This window comes from Gigantopelta aegis, chromosome 6 (genome assembly GCF_016097555.1).
Source record: "Gigantopelta aegis isolate Gae_Host chromosome 6, Gae_host_genome, whole genome shotgun sequence".
NCBI lineage: Eukaryota > Metazoa > Mollusca > Gastropoda > Neomphalida > Peltospiridae > Gigantopelta > Gigantopelta aegis.
The window spans coordinates 57,080,219-57,096,690 of record NC_054704.1 but is presented as its reverse complement, the minus strand read 5'-3'; the positions used below and the strand labels follow the sequence as shown (position 1 = coordinate 57,096,690).

The 16,472-nt window shown below is 38.8% G+C and overlaps 1 protein-coding gene across 1 annotated transcript; it reads left to right on the top strand.

The window, feature by feature from the left end:
- Positions 1-9,436: 9,436 nt before the first annotated feature.
- Positions 9,437-11,812, top strand: LOC121374643 (formin-like protein 20). Its single transcript, XM_041501751.1, has 2 exons — positions 9,437-9,577; positions 11,090-11,812. The coding sequence occupies exons 1-2, from the start codon at positions 9,437-9,439 to the stop codon at positions 11,810-11,812; spliced, it is 864 nt and encodes a 287-aa protein (XP_041357685.1).
- Positions 11,813-16,472: the final 4,660 nt, after the last annotated feature.

Below are 16,472 nucleotides of genomic sequence, written 5' to 3'. Positions count from 1 at the left end.
AAATAAGTTTACATTATTGTATAGAAAATAAACCACCATTGTCAAACTGCTTACAAAACAAAACGAAATAACTGTTTATCGATGTATCATGTTTTGTCCTTGAAGCAGCGGCATAACTCAGGAACCTACATATTGACTTTGTAAAATGACTGTTTGCCTCATAAAGTTGATCTGTTCTTTGAGTTGCCTTCACCTGCAATTTGTCTTTGGCAGGTGTGTATTTGGTGGATTAGATTACCAGTCGGTGTCTGGTAGAAGCACCTCTATCTGGACATAAAAATAACACATATTATTAACATTACTTGGTATTGTAATGCAGTTTTGTTTACCAACCTGATGTGTCATGGCATGTGCTAATATTAGTCTTTGTTTATTGGTATGGAGAAAATATAGGCACATACGTTATTACCATGTAATAAATAACCACCCGTGTTCACCTTATTGCTCCAATTAAAAAAAGAGAAGAAGAAAACTAGTGATAAACAACCGACAGAGTTTATTACTGTAAATGATTCTGTAATATTATCGGTTAAGCAGACTGTCCCATCTAAAAATCACAGAACTGATCAATTACGTAGTTCCAAAGAAAATGAAATTATAACTATGATTTCATTTGACATACATGACGATCGTGGGTGAACGGTTTCGATCGAATGTACTAGTATTTATGTTTTTGTTTGTTTGTTTTTTTACAGAGGGGAAAATACTAAAACCTCATTTCGTCCCGTTAATTCACACTGAGATATCTTTGGTTAAATACTTTATTAAATAATGCCATTTATTAATATTTTTACATCCAGTATATTTTATATTAAGTCACTTGGGAAAGCTTGTTTTGTGTAACAACACCACATTAAATTAACTAGGCATAATGCCATTTATATTGTGTTATTTATCAACTAGCCGTAATATGTTACAAATACGTCAAACATCAATCACATCATACTCGGGCCCTTACTCATATTTGCCCATGGCCACATGCAATATTTTTACATCCAGTATATTTTCTGTTTAGTCACTTGGGAAAGTTTGTTTTGTGTAACGACACCACATTGATTAATTAATCATCGGTTATTGGATGTCAAACATTTGGTAATTCTGACACGTAATCATGAGAGGAAACCAGCTACATTTTTATTTTGTAATGCAGCAAGGAATCTTTTATATGCACTTTCCCACCAGCAGGAAAGCACACACCACGGACTTTGACAAGTTATGGTGTCATCTGGGAAAGACCGCCACACTTCGTTGTGAGTAATCCTCGAAAAAACTAAGTTACCTTGTTTCTGTAGACTCTTCGTAAAAATAATGATATTAGATTTTTTCATTTCCCATGCAGTCGCGCCATAATTTTTGTTTTTAAAGTAATAGTTCTTCTTTTGTTTATTTTATTTTGTTGGGATCGGATCTGGTTTGACTGTTAGGTTATGCAGTGTTGTAAGTGAGTCCGAATCCCATAAGTATGGTGTAAAACAGGATTGATTCTTGTATCTAGAGCTGAATCCCATATCATGTAGTGTGTTGTCTGTATACTGAGGCTTAATGAGCGTTGCTTCCAGTTTCGGACCCCTAGGGTTAAAGAGTCTTAATAATTGGAACTCTAGGCGGCATGGGCGGATCCTGGACCCTACAGCGGCATGGGCGGATCCGGGACCCTACAGCGACATGGGCGGATCCGGGACCCTACAGCGACATGGGCGGATCCGGGACCCTACAGCGGCATGGGCGGATCCGGGACCCTACAGCGGCATGGGCGGATCCGGGACCCTACAGCGACATGGGCGGATCCGGGACCCTACAGCGGAATGGGCGGATCCGGGACCCTACAGCGGCATGGGCGGATCCGGGACCCTACAGCGGCATGGGCGGATCCGGGACCCTACAGCGGCATGGGCGGATCCGGGACCCTACAGCGGCACGGGCGGATCCGGGACCCTACAGCGACACGGGCGGATCCGGGACCCTACAGCGGCATGGGCGGATCCGGGACATTTGGTTTTAGTGGTGTAATGGGAAAAGGGCACATGGATAAACTCGTGAAAAGTGAAACCCAATGAATTAAAGAAATCCTCCAACCCCCACCCCCACCCCCCAAAACAACGACAAAAAACCCCCCAACAAACCAAAAAGAAAAAAGAAATCCGACCCAGAAAAAGACACTTGAATATATTTAATGGGGGGACGGGTCCCCATGTCACCAGAATCTGCGTCTGAGGAGATATGATATATATATATATATATATAATGGGCAAAGGAATAAATCCGTTCCTTCCGCATAGCATACCCTGATATTTCAGCTATAGCGTGGACATATTGTTATTTACTAGTTCGGTTAAATACCGATATGATTTGAGTTTTGTATAAAACATATAACCCCCAGATCCTGTACCGCGTGTATGGTGTTTTTTTTGACGATTTGTGTGTGTATGTGTGTGTGACGCGCCTGTTTCTACCTTTCTGCTTGGTTGGAGTCTGTTGTAGGTAGTTAAAACTGTAAACAGAGCATTATTGATGGACCTTTACTTACATTTTATGTTTCTGACCATCTGTATTTAATGGCGTGAATGAAATTAGATCCATATGATTTGTAAATGTGTGCATGTAATATTACGTTTACGAGAAGAGAAACGGGGAATGCTACATGAGTGGCCGTTAGATACCATTTATCTTACAATGAGTTGTTTTAAAATGTATCTAACAAACAAGGTGAATTGAATACGTGTATTTTACCAAGTTTAAAGGAAATTTAAACTCTTTTTGGTAGCGTTAATTTCAGTGGATGATTCGTCTTGTAGGTTATTACAATTGAGCAGCCAGTCTTTAAATCAAAACCCGACATATATTGGATATAGCCGTGTGATATTGTAAATAACGCCGCCTTTTCTCTCTGTAAGTAACCACATTGTAACATGGTTAATCACAACTTCTTGTGCGATTTCATTGCAAACAAATTAGCAAACATATTTTCCAAGAGCATCACTCTCGATCAGTTACATAACAAAATGGAATGTTAGAGATCTATATTTTAGCTAGGGCATCCACAAAATAAAATGAAATATTCTACATCCACCAGTGAACATTTGTATGCAATTCCATCCATGCATGGAAATAAAAGTACATAGCACCCGAAAATTAAATATTAATTAAGCCAGTACGCATCATTTATCTATCCTTTCCATCTATCGTCTCTTTATACATTTTAATAGCGCGAGTTTCAAACGGAGTCGCTTGTGGAATTTTCGTAAAATAATTTCACACTGTCTGGCAATAATATACAATATACGTCAGTGGTTCTTAAACGAATAAACAGTAAGCTGTCGCTGCTATTGTCACAACACGGAAGCACCGTAACCACATCGTCATTTCCAATATTTCAACACACCGATAAACATCTACTAGTATTTGATTTTCCCGATTTATAAAATGGATATTATTTATTAAACGAAATAGCCAAACACTTCATTTTAACTTTTGTATTTATATCTAGTTAAGATTCAAACACGCTGTCCTGGGCATACACATTTTCTGCCTGTTGAGGATAGGGGTTAGTGGGTAGTGTTAGAGCAGTCGACAATAGAGAGGTTTAGCAACCACACAATTACGGTTACGGATGCCGATAGCTAATCATACATAATGGGCCAAATATACAAAGCCTTTTTATGTGTTAGAAAAACAAGCTTCGTAAATTCAGCACAATATGATTCAGTAACAGTATGATTCAGCACAATATGGTTCAGTAACAGTATGATTCAGCACAATATGATTCAGTAACAGTATGATTCAGCACAATATGGTTCAGTAACAGTATGATTCAGCACAATATGATTCAGTAACAGTATGATTCAGCACAATATGATTCAGTAACAGTATGATTCAGCACAATATGATTCAGTAACAGTATGATTCAGCACAATATGATTCAGTAAAAGTACTAATCGTTTAGCTAGTTTCGCAGATCAGCAATGTTAATGTTAGAGACTTAAAGATTGCGGTATTATTAGAAGTGTTATTTATTTATTGTTATTAATTTTATATATATATTAGACACGTGTAACAGGTGTTTTTAATCTTAAATAGCGGGAAGCCAATTGCTGTGTGGTTGCGAAACATCCCTATTGTCTACGTATGACTCCTCACGGAACGGTAAACGCTCGGTAGGCGCTGGTACATGGATTCGAATGCAGCACCCACCAGCAGTTTGACGCAGGCGGATCATACGCGACGATTTATAAATGCTTTTCATGCTAAACGAATAATCTAGAAATAGAAATTTGACCAATTATATCCGATGACACAGTACATTTGTCCGAATATACACTTGAAATTACAAAATATGTTAAACACACTCCACCGAAACGAGCAGACACCTAATTGGCAAAATTTAGATATTGTTGTCACTTCAGTTATCTAGAGGTAACACTGCATTATTACAATGGTAATTTCAATGTCGCTCAGAAAGTGGTCTGTCATCAAGGTAGAAAAGTTATATCTGTTTTATTGTGTGAACTGAATAACTGTTATTACTGAAATACAGTACCAATAACGTTTTGTTACAAGGCAGTCACAAGTTGGCTGGCCGAACGTTAGCAGTAGCATTGTTGATGTATTCACTATTTATTTATTTAATTTCTTTTACAGTATAATATTATTTTGACATTATTTTCAAATTAATTTTATGGACGTCCTCAGAATCATTAGATTTAGGCATAACGATTTAATAACAGACAGGACTTTATTAATTAAAAACTGAGACTTCCTCCAGCCTCCTATAGCATCCCGTGTAGAACCTAACAACAAGGTTTATGGCATGTTTATATGATGTACTGATGAGCTGGTTTCTTAAAGCAATAAAACAGTTGAAATGAATAGAATAATATTGTCAAACTGAGTGTTCACTAAAACTGTACGGAGAGAAATGGGCATGGCCGTGGATGTGTTTGTCTCTTCAGACGATTCTTGATCAGAGGTTCTCCTTATAATTCTGCAAATAGCACATGGCAATGAATTCATTCTCATCAACTTCGATTTCAGTGTAGTGAAGAACGAAATACACACACATATATTTATACAAATAAAACCTGCACGTGCGTGGAAATTTATCGTGGATGACATACTTTCTCACATACAGTTCTTATTAACAGACATATTTTCTTTAAGAGTGGCAGTCTTCCTATAAGCAGTGCAAGAATGATAAAATAGTCTTGTGTTGTGCTCGCATAGGTCATACCTACTTGATCCATTCATTTATTTTGAAGAAGGACCCTCCACCTCAGTGTGAGCACTGTTGGTGTACTCTGAGAGAGAGAGAGAGAGAGAGAGAGAGAGAGAGAGAGAGAGAGAGAGAGAGAGAGAGAGAGAGAGAGAGAGAGAGAGAGAGAGATTTTTTTAACGACACGACTAGAGCACACTGATGTAGTAATCATCGGCTATTGGATGTCAAACATATGGTCATGTTGACACAGTCAGATTTTGGTGGAGTGTAATCATCTCAAAGAAACCTGAAAAGAGATATTTGTATTTTTACACAATTCTTTACACTGTGTTTTTGTTTAACTCTTGAATTTTTATTTTAATGATGTTCATCACTTACTGTTTGCATTTACCATAGTTTGACACCCCACAGTCGATGTATTTTTCATGCTGGGGTGTCGTTAAACATTAATTACTTAATTCATTTATGTATTCATTCATTCATTACTTTCTTTAAAACATAAATACTTGTACTGTTAAACATTTCGTGATATGAACATATATTAGGATGTTTCCTATATTTCTCGAGTATGCTTTTTCTTACATTTAATAATATAGGATCATTACGTTTAAATATATTATCCCTTTATGTCTTGTAATATACCTTCTGCTCCAACTTTTGGTGTCTATATATCACAACTTTTAAGATATCTTAGGGCCACTCAAATAATGCCATATCATTCTGGCACAGAAGTTGTTCCATCAGGGTTATGATGTCCAGGGACTCCTGAGGGCATTCAACAGGTTTTATGATAGAGGCTATATCTACTAATTACTGACCAAATTGATGGCTGATGCTATTCCACATTTTGAAATTATGCATACTTTTACATCTCTTTGGTGAAACTCTTGCACATTTTCTTTTTATCATTTTAGATGAAATGACAGACTTAACAGCTGTGGTGGCAGTACTTATAACTTGTACCATCAGTTGGGCAGGATATGCTCACTTTTCGCGAACACCTGATATCATCACTGTTATGATTGTGATTCATGAGTGCATGTCATCACAACTGTACGTATTCTAACGAGCTCTGTCCGGTGCTAGGTGTTATTTAGTAAACTAGTATGCGAGTGGCAGTCCTCTTTGTGGAGGTGCAAGAAGGATGAAATCTCCGGTAAAGGATCTCATTGGAAGTGCCTGTCCTCTTATAGACGAGGCGCAAATAGAGATTCATGGAATCAACCACTATTTTGCCATATGCCCATTGGACTCTCCAATGTGCAGAGATAGAGCCCTGATATTATATTACTGTTTTGTTGTTCAGATTAAACACACCTCTTGCCTTCAACCGTCTTGAGTTGGAACTCTTGGTATACTCGGTCTCTGTCAGAACTTATGAAATATGGCGAATTGTTGCGAGTATCAACACGGCTGGTATATCAAAGTCCGTGGTATGTGTTATCCTGTCCTTGATACTAATGAAAAATGCAGCGGGTTTCCTATCTAATAAGATTCTATAATATGTCAAAATTACCAAATGAGGTCGTTAAACAAAACAACCTTTTTTTTATTTTTTTACTGTACATGGATTCGATTGGAGTTGGAGGCAAGTATCACTACTGATGAACGACGGTGGATTGTTTTCATATGATAACATTGTAGCTGCTTTTACCCACCAACAAAAAACACGTCGAAAATATGTATATGTGGAAATTAAATGGAACATATACATATATGGAGGTCTCATATACACACGTGTGTGGTGGGTTGTATAGCAGTGGAATATTTCGCTGGGGATCTCATTTATGTTGTCAAAATATGACTCTTTTGTTGCAGAAAAATGACCCTCGTTCGGTAATCTGTGGTATACAAATCCTACGTTACACCATTACAGTTCATCTGTATCCATTGAAGTAAATGACTGCACAGGCAAAGCGTGATATTGATCACCTGTCTAAAAGACATTAACCAACTGCTGAGTCTACCCACTGCCAGGTGAAATCCAACCACCGTTTAGTCTTCCCACTTCTTGATCAGATCCAACCACCCTTTAGTCTTCCCACTGCCTGATGAAATCCAACCAATTATATGAGAAACCCCGCAGACACTAATTCATCAAATATGTCAAACTGACGACAGCAAGGTATCACAGAGAGGGGACAGTACATTTTCTGTGATTTGACATTTGTTTACATGGAGGGGAAGATCGTATTTCAGAGTTAAAACGTCCAACCACACAAGGAGCCATCGCTGTCATGCCTGTAGTAGTCCCTAATCCGGTAAAACGTACTGGCTTATTACGTAATTGTACACGCGTATGCTGACAGACAGGATCAGGCAAAACTTCTGAAAACAGCCTAGCTGTAGATACTACAGAACAGTGAAACACGTTTTAGAAGGGATGGCCCACTTTTTAAGGCTAGTGTCAAGGTGAACGGTAAAATATTAAATATAGAATATCAGGTTTCTACGTTTTGATATCGTAGTTATTTGGCGAGGTTTAGATAACGGCGTAACAAGCGAGCTTCACCGTTATCGAACCGAACCAAATAACCACGATATCAAAACGTAGTAACCTGATTTTGTTTTATCATGCAACCCTTTTCTGTCAAAAGCGGTATAGAAACTATTAGTTTTATCGTGTAGAAACTACTACCAGAAATCGGACAATATCAGGTACCCGAAAGCATCTTGTGAATGGCATAGTCAGCCTAAAAGTTATGCGTTTCCAAATTTTAAATAAAATGCTTTGTTTATATTTCAAAGTCTGTTGTATCACAACTTTACAATTTTTGTACCTTTTTCTGAGAAAATAAACTCTAAGTTTATGTGTGGCCTGAAGAAGATCTACATCTAGTGACTGTGACGCCAGATGCTGTTTCAATGTAAACATTCTTTGCAGGAAGCTACTTGCTTTTTTGTTTCAAACGCTGACTAGTTCCGAATGGGAGCGAATAATGGAGAATTAAAAAATAAGAGGTAATTTGACGTTACACGAAGTGTAAATGTTATATTTATTTATGCAATTCAAACCTACCTGACAACTGAGCAAACATCCGTCATGCACACAATTCATTTCCTAGTGGCATGATGACACTTCGACTTATCAGGTAGGGGTTATCAGGTTAATGGTTGCATGGTTGCATAATAAAATTGGATTTTGATCGTATTTCAACAAACATTATTGTTTTGGGAGAAAAAAGCAAAACCAAACACACACACACACACACACACACACACACACACACACACACACACACACACACACACACAAAGAAAAGTGCAAAAACAACAACAAACACCCCCACCCCCACCCCCACCCCCACCCCAGCTATTCTTCTTATTAGATCATTATTATATCATTGAACAATTTGCATAAATATTCGCCAATCCCACAGAGCATTAAACAAGGTGCAATGGACGTATGTGTCGTCTGCCTGATATTTGTAATGCGTCTGGTACGTCAGTGATGGAGCACTGGGAATGTGTTGACCACTTGCTGTTGATCACACATCGAAGGAGCAACCACGACCAACGTTTTTTTCTTTATGGCGAGAACCCATTTCAACGAGTTAACACTTGAAAATGTGCTGAAGTAGGCCTATTCCTTTTTTCTATGAACTAAGTGCAATCACAGCATTATAATATTGATAACATTGATATACATCGTTTGTTTTCTTCCAAATACCCACTAGACGTTTTCCTGCACGTTCAAATGTTGAACATCCTCAGTCCTTAATTCTATAGGTAGGTCTACAGGAATTTAGCATTTTAGAATGTAATATTATGAGACTGGAGTTGCAGAAAAAAGAAAGTTAAAAAACCCCAAAATAAACCCCAACAACTTTTCTTCCCAGCCAGGTTGAAGCCATGTTCGCGATGTTTGTTCTTTATTTTATTTGTATCTGACCAGTTTTAAAAATGACATTTGCTTCTTGTTTGTTCAGGCTGAGTTAAACGGCAATTTGCCAATCGTTTGGGAGTGACTCTTAGTCCAAATGCAAACCATTTGTTCTCGCTGACAGCCACTTGCAAACAGGGCGCGCGCGAATGTTGCAATTGACAGCAGGTCCGCAGGGCCATCTTCAAACAGGCCGCGCTCCATAGACAAACACGACGTTTGTTCTTCGACTATCCAGCCTTGGAAAGGTGCTGGCCCCGTTATTGTTTCCACTTGGAACTACGTGTCCTGGAAGCTGTTGGTCGTCTGTTGCGGCGCTTGGCGCGTGCAGATAATATGAAATGAAGCCGCCTGTCAAGATGTTCAAGGGCAAGTCGACTGACCTGCCACCTAGCGTTTTGATTCTACGTCGTGTGGCACAGAGAACACTCGATGAACTCGTGGCAATTCTCGTCCCCATATATTGCAATACAACGTTGCCAGTACAATAATCTACTGTCTATATAAGTATATAAACTGGTCTTCATATGACATTTGAGAGTTTTTGCCACAGTAATCGGCTGTCGATTCGAATCAATTATAGGGCATTTCCACGGCGGCCATAATTAACGGGACAAGAGAATGGACGGGCAGAAAAACTACGAAAACCCCCCATCTTTAGTTTAAATGTGTCGATTTGTTTTTGTACTTTACTAAAAATACCCTAGGCTGGTACAATATCATAAGGCAACGGAGCGACCGAGTCATTGGGACGTTGATTTTTTTTTCTGCCACCCACAATACCCAAGTTATTTTAACTAGACATTAATGAATGAATGTATGAATTGATGATCAACATCTATGCAAAAATTCTAAAATCAAGTTGAAAAACAGTGTAAAGAGTTGTGCAACAATATAAGTATCTCAGGTAAGTATGTTAAAATTTCAAATAAAAATCTATACCTCGTAAAAACTTCAAGATAAGTTCAGGGTGGAATGGAAATGATTCCATCACATTTTGTCTACAAAATATATCTTCCCTTGTCGGTCCAAGATGATTACACTCCAAAATAATATGGTGAACCGTCGGTGTACACTAACAGTGTTCACACTCAGGTGGAGGATCCTTCTTTATAACAAATGAATGCGTCAAGTATGTATCACCGATGCGAGCATGACACAAGACCATTTCACTCTTCCTACTTCGCTTGTAGGAGGACTGCCACTCTCCCATGACTGGCTTTACAGAATGAAGCGTGTTCGCAACCACACCGTTCCAGTCATCTTGCCAAGTCGAAAAGATATATTGGTTAATATGATGTTTGAGATCAGTGTAAGGCACACCAACGCTGGAATGAGGCAAACCCAACGCAGATTTGGCTTTTATCTAGACATATCCATGCTGTTCATCACCGTGCTCTGGTTTAAAGGTTTAAAACTGTTTAAAATATAACGACAAAACCGTAGTACATGATTTAGGCTGTATCTCTGCACAGTGCAGTCGAAGGGGAATTTGACAAAACCAATACATTCTGCGATCCATCATTGTGCTATTGCTACTAATACAGTATACAAATAAAATCGACATCCACGACCCATAAAACAGAATAGAATAATCTATATTGACGAGGTATTTATATCGAAAAGCAGACTCGCCTGCCATATAATAATTTGGTCAAGGGCAGATCCAGGTTTTTATGAAAGGTGGGATGGGAACGAATGAATGAATAAATGAAGAATGAATGTTTAATGACACCCCAACACAAAACCCCCCACGTCGGCTGTAGGGTGTGATATAAGTGTTGAAGCGGGAAATGTGCTGACGAGAGAAGTGGTACTAACCAAGAGCAAGCGACACTGTTGGCAGAGTACAGACACCCCCTCCCCACCCTGTCCCACTCCCTACCTCTACTCGTGTCAGCCTTGCGACACTGTTGGCAGAGTACAGCCACCCCCTCCCCACCCTGTCCCACTCTCTACATCTACTTGTGTCAGCCTTGCGACACTGTTGGCAGAGTACAGCCACCCTCTCCCCACCCTGTCCCACTCTCTACATCTACTCGTGTCAGCCTTGCGACACTGTTGGCAGAGTACAGAAACCCCCAACCCACCCTGTCCCACTCCCTACATCTACTCGTGTCAGCCTTGCGACACTGCTGGCAGAGTACAGCCACCCCCTCACCACCCTGTCCCACTCTCTACATCTACTCGTGTCAGCCTTGCGACACTGTTGGCAGAGTACAGCCACCCCCTCACCACCCTGTCCCACTCTCTACATCTACTCGTGTCAGCCTTGCGACACTGTTGGCAGAGTACAGAAACCCCCAACCCACCCTGTCCCACTCCCTACTTCTACTCGTGTCAGCCTTGCGACACTGTTGGCAGAGTACAGCCACCCCCTCACCACCCTGTCCCACTCTCTACATCTACTCGTGTCAGCCTTGCGACACTGTTGGCAGAGTACAGCCACGCCCCCACCACCCTGTCCCACTCTCTACATCTACTTGTGTCAGCCTTGCAACACTGTTGGCAGAGTACAGCCACCCTCTCCCCACCCTGTCCCACTCTCTACATCTACTCGTGTCAGCCTTGCGACACTGTTGGCAGAGTACAGAAACCCCCAATCCACCTTGCTCCACTCTCTACATATACTCGTGTCAGTCTTGTCAGGTGCCTCTCAGAGTTTTGGGATAGATCTGAAAATGAAATTTGGTAAGAATGTCGTGCAAAAGGATTAACAACATAATGACTGTGGAAGCATTTCAGTACGTTTGTAACTAGATTCAGCAACATAACAATTCATCATTTATTGTTACAACGTAGGTGTTGCTTGCTTTAATCGTTATGTAACCACTCAGTATTATGACCCAGACTATATTTTATCTCATGAAAACTACTTCATCAAACCTTTTTTTTAGCTGTCTGTTGAGATTCACAGCATGTTTGGTATAAAATGATGTATTAGCCATGGCTCATTGAAAAGAGATACACCGCACGAAACAAGCCCTTTGGCTTACGTCACAGTTACGTGGTTTAACAGATTTATATGCCCAAAACGGCGTGCTTGAACCTTAGTTCAGTGAGTATAAACGACACAAAACACCAACTGTTCTTTTTTCTCTTTTGAAACCAGTATGTTCACAATGTGTAAGCAACTGCTTTAACATTAGGGAACAAAGAGGGAATGCTACACATATTATTAATTGTGTATGCGTGTATACGTCTAAGTTTTTTTTCAATACAAATGTGTTGTTATATGTTTAAATTTATATCTGTATTATATGCTGCCATGAGTGAATAAAAATAACTATACCGATTGTTTCACGTAAATCCATTTAAAAATAGCGTAACGACCAAACACACACACGATTTAAACAACGTAACGACCAAACACACACACACGATTTAAACAACGTAACGACCAAACACACACTAGATTTAAACAACGTAACGACCAAACGCACACATGATTTAAACAACGTAACGACCAAACACAAACTAGATATAAACAACGTAACGACCAAACACACACTAGATTTAAACAACGTAACGACCAAACACACACTAGATTTAAACAACGTAACGACCAAACACACACTAGATTTAAACAACGTAATAGTTAGAACGATCAAACACACACTAGATTTAAACAACGTAGCGACCAAACACACACACGATTTAAACAACGTAACGACCAAACACACACACGATTTAAACAACGTAACGACCAAACACACACACGATTTAAACAACGTAACGACCAAACACACACTAGACTTAAACAACGTAACGACGAAACACACACTAGATTTAAACAACGTAACGACCAAACACACACTAGATATAAACAACGTAACGACCAAACACACACTAGATTTAAACAACGTAACAGTTAGAACGATCAAACACACACTAGATTTAAACAACGTAACGACCAAACACACACTAGATTTAAACAACGTAACGACCAAAAACACATATACGATTTAAACAACGTAACGACCAAACACACACACGATTTAAACAACGTAACGACCAAACACACACTAGATTTAAACAACGTAACGACCAATCACACACTAGATTTAAACAACGTAACGACCAAACACACACACGATTTAAACAACGTAAAGACCAAACACACACTAGATTTAAACAACGTAACGACCAAACACACACTAGATATAAACAACGTTAGATATAAACAACGTAACGACCAAACCCACACTAGATTTAAACAACGTAACGACCAAACACATACTCGATTTAAACAACGTAGCAGTTAAGACGATCAAACACACACACACACACACACACACACACACACACACACACACACACACACACACTATATTTAAACAACATAACAATTAGGACGGTCAAACACACACACTAGATTTAAACAACATAACAATTAGGACGGTCAAACAAACACACTAGATTTAAACAACGTAACAATTAGGATGGTGAAACACACACTAGATTTAAACAACATAGCAATTAGGACGATGAAACAAACAGACACGATTTAAACAACAAAACAATTAGGACGGTCAAACACACACTAGATTTAAACAACATAACAATTAGGACGGTCAAACACACACACACACACACACACTAGATTTAAACAACATAACAAGTAGGACGGACAAACACACACACACACACACACACACACACACACACACACACACACACACACGATTTAAACAACATAACAATTAGGACGGTCAAACACACACTCTAGATTTAAACAACATAAAAATTAGGACGGTCAAACACACACACTAGATTTAAACAACGTAACGACCAAACACACACTAGATATAAACAACGTTAGATATAAAGAACGTAACGACCAAACACACACTAGATTTAAACAACGTAACGACCAAACACACACTCGATTTAAACAACGTAGCAGTTAAGACGATCAAACACACACACACACACACACACACACACACACACACACACACACACACACACACACACACACACACACACACATACTATATTTAAACAACATAACAATTATGACGGTCAAACACACACACTAGATTTAAACAACAACAATTAGGACGGTCAAACAAACACACACTAGATTTAAACAACGTAACAATTAGGATGGTCAAACACACACTAGATTTAAACAACGTAGCAATTAGGACGACGAAACACACAGACACGATTTAAACAACATAACAATTAGGACGGTCAAACACACACTAGATTTAAACAAGACAAAAATTAGGACGGTCAAACACACACACTAGATTTAAACAACGTAACGACCAAACACACACTAGATATAAACAACGTTAGATATAAACAACGTAACGACCAAACACACACTAGATTTAAACAACGTAACGACCAAACACACACTTGATTTAAACAACGGAGCAGTTAAGACGATCAAACACACACACACACACACACACACACACACACACACACACACACACACACACACACACACACACACACACAACAATTAGGACGGTCACACACACACACTATATTTAAACAACATAACAATTAGGACGGTCAAACACACACACTAGATTTAAACAACATAACAATTAGGACGGTCAAACAAACACACACTAGATTTAAACAACGTAGCAATTAGGACGATGAAACACACAGACACGATTTAAACAACATAACAATTAGGACGGTCAAACACACACTAGATTTAAACAACATAACAATTAGGACGGTCAAACACACACACACACACACACACTAGATTTAAACAACATAACAATTAGGACGGTCAAACACACACACACACACACACTAGATTTAAACAACATAACAAGTAGGACGGACAAACACACACACACACACACACACACACACACACACACACACACACACACAGGATTTAAACAACATAACAATTAGGACGGTCAAACACACACTCTAGATTTAAACAACATAAAAATTAGAACGGTCAAACACACACACTAGATTTAAACAACGTAACGACCAAACACACACTAGATATAAACAACGTTAGATATAAACAACGTAACGACCAAACACACACTAGATTTAAACAACGTAACGACCAAACACACACACGATTTAAACAACGTAAAGACCAAACACACACTAGATTTAAACAACGTAACGACCAAACACACACTAGATATAAACAACGTTAGATATAAACAACGTAACGACCAAACACACACTAGATTTAAACAACGTAACGACCAAACACACACTCGATTTAAACAACGTAGCAGTTAAGACGATCAAACACACACACACACACACACACACACACACACACACACACACACACACACACACACACACACACACACACACACACACTATATTTAAACAACATAACTATTAGGACGGTCAAACACACACACTAGATTTAAACAACATAACAATTAGGACGGTCAAACAAACACACTAGATTTAAACAACGTAACAATTAGGATGGTGAAACACACACTAGATTTAAACAACATAGCAATTAGGACGATGAAACACACAGACACGATTTAAACAACAAAACAATTAGGACGGTCAAACACACACTAGATTTAAACAACATAACAATTAGGACGGTCAAACACACACACACACACACACTAGATTTAAACAACATAACAATTAGGACGGTCAAACACACACACACACACACACACTAGATTTAAACAACATAACAAGTAGGACGGACAAACACACACACACACACACACACACACACACACACACACGATTTAAACAACATAACAATTAGGACGGTCAAACACACACTCTAGATTTAAACAACATAAAAATTAGGACGGTCAAACACACACACTAGATTTAAACAACGTAACGACCAAACACACACTAGATATAAACAACGTTAGATATAAAGAACGTAACGACCAAACACACACTAGATTTAAACAACGTAACGACCAAACACACACTCGATTTAAACAACGTAGCAGTTAAGACGATCAAACACACACACACACACACACACACACACACACACACACACACACACACACACACACACACACACACTATATTTAAACAACATAACAATTAGGACGGTCAAACACACACACTAGATTTAAACAACATAACAATTAGGACGGTCAAACAAACACACACTAGATTTAAACAACGTAACAATTAGGATGGTCAAACACACACTAGATTTAAACAACGTAGTAATTAGGACGATGAAATACACAGACACGATTTAAACAACATAACAATTAGGACGGTCAAACACACACTAGATTTAAACAACATAACAATTAGGACGGTCAAACACACACACACACACACACTAGATTTAAACAACATAACAATTAGGACGGTCAAACACACACACACACACTAGATTTAAACAACATAACAAGT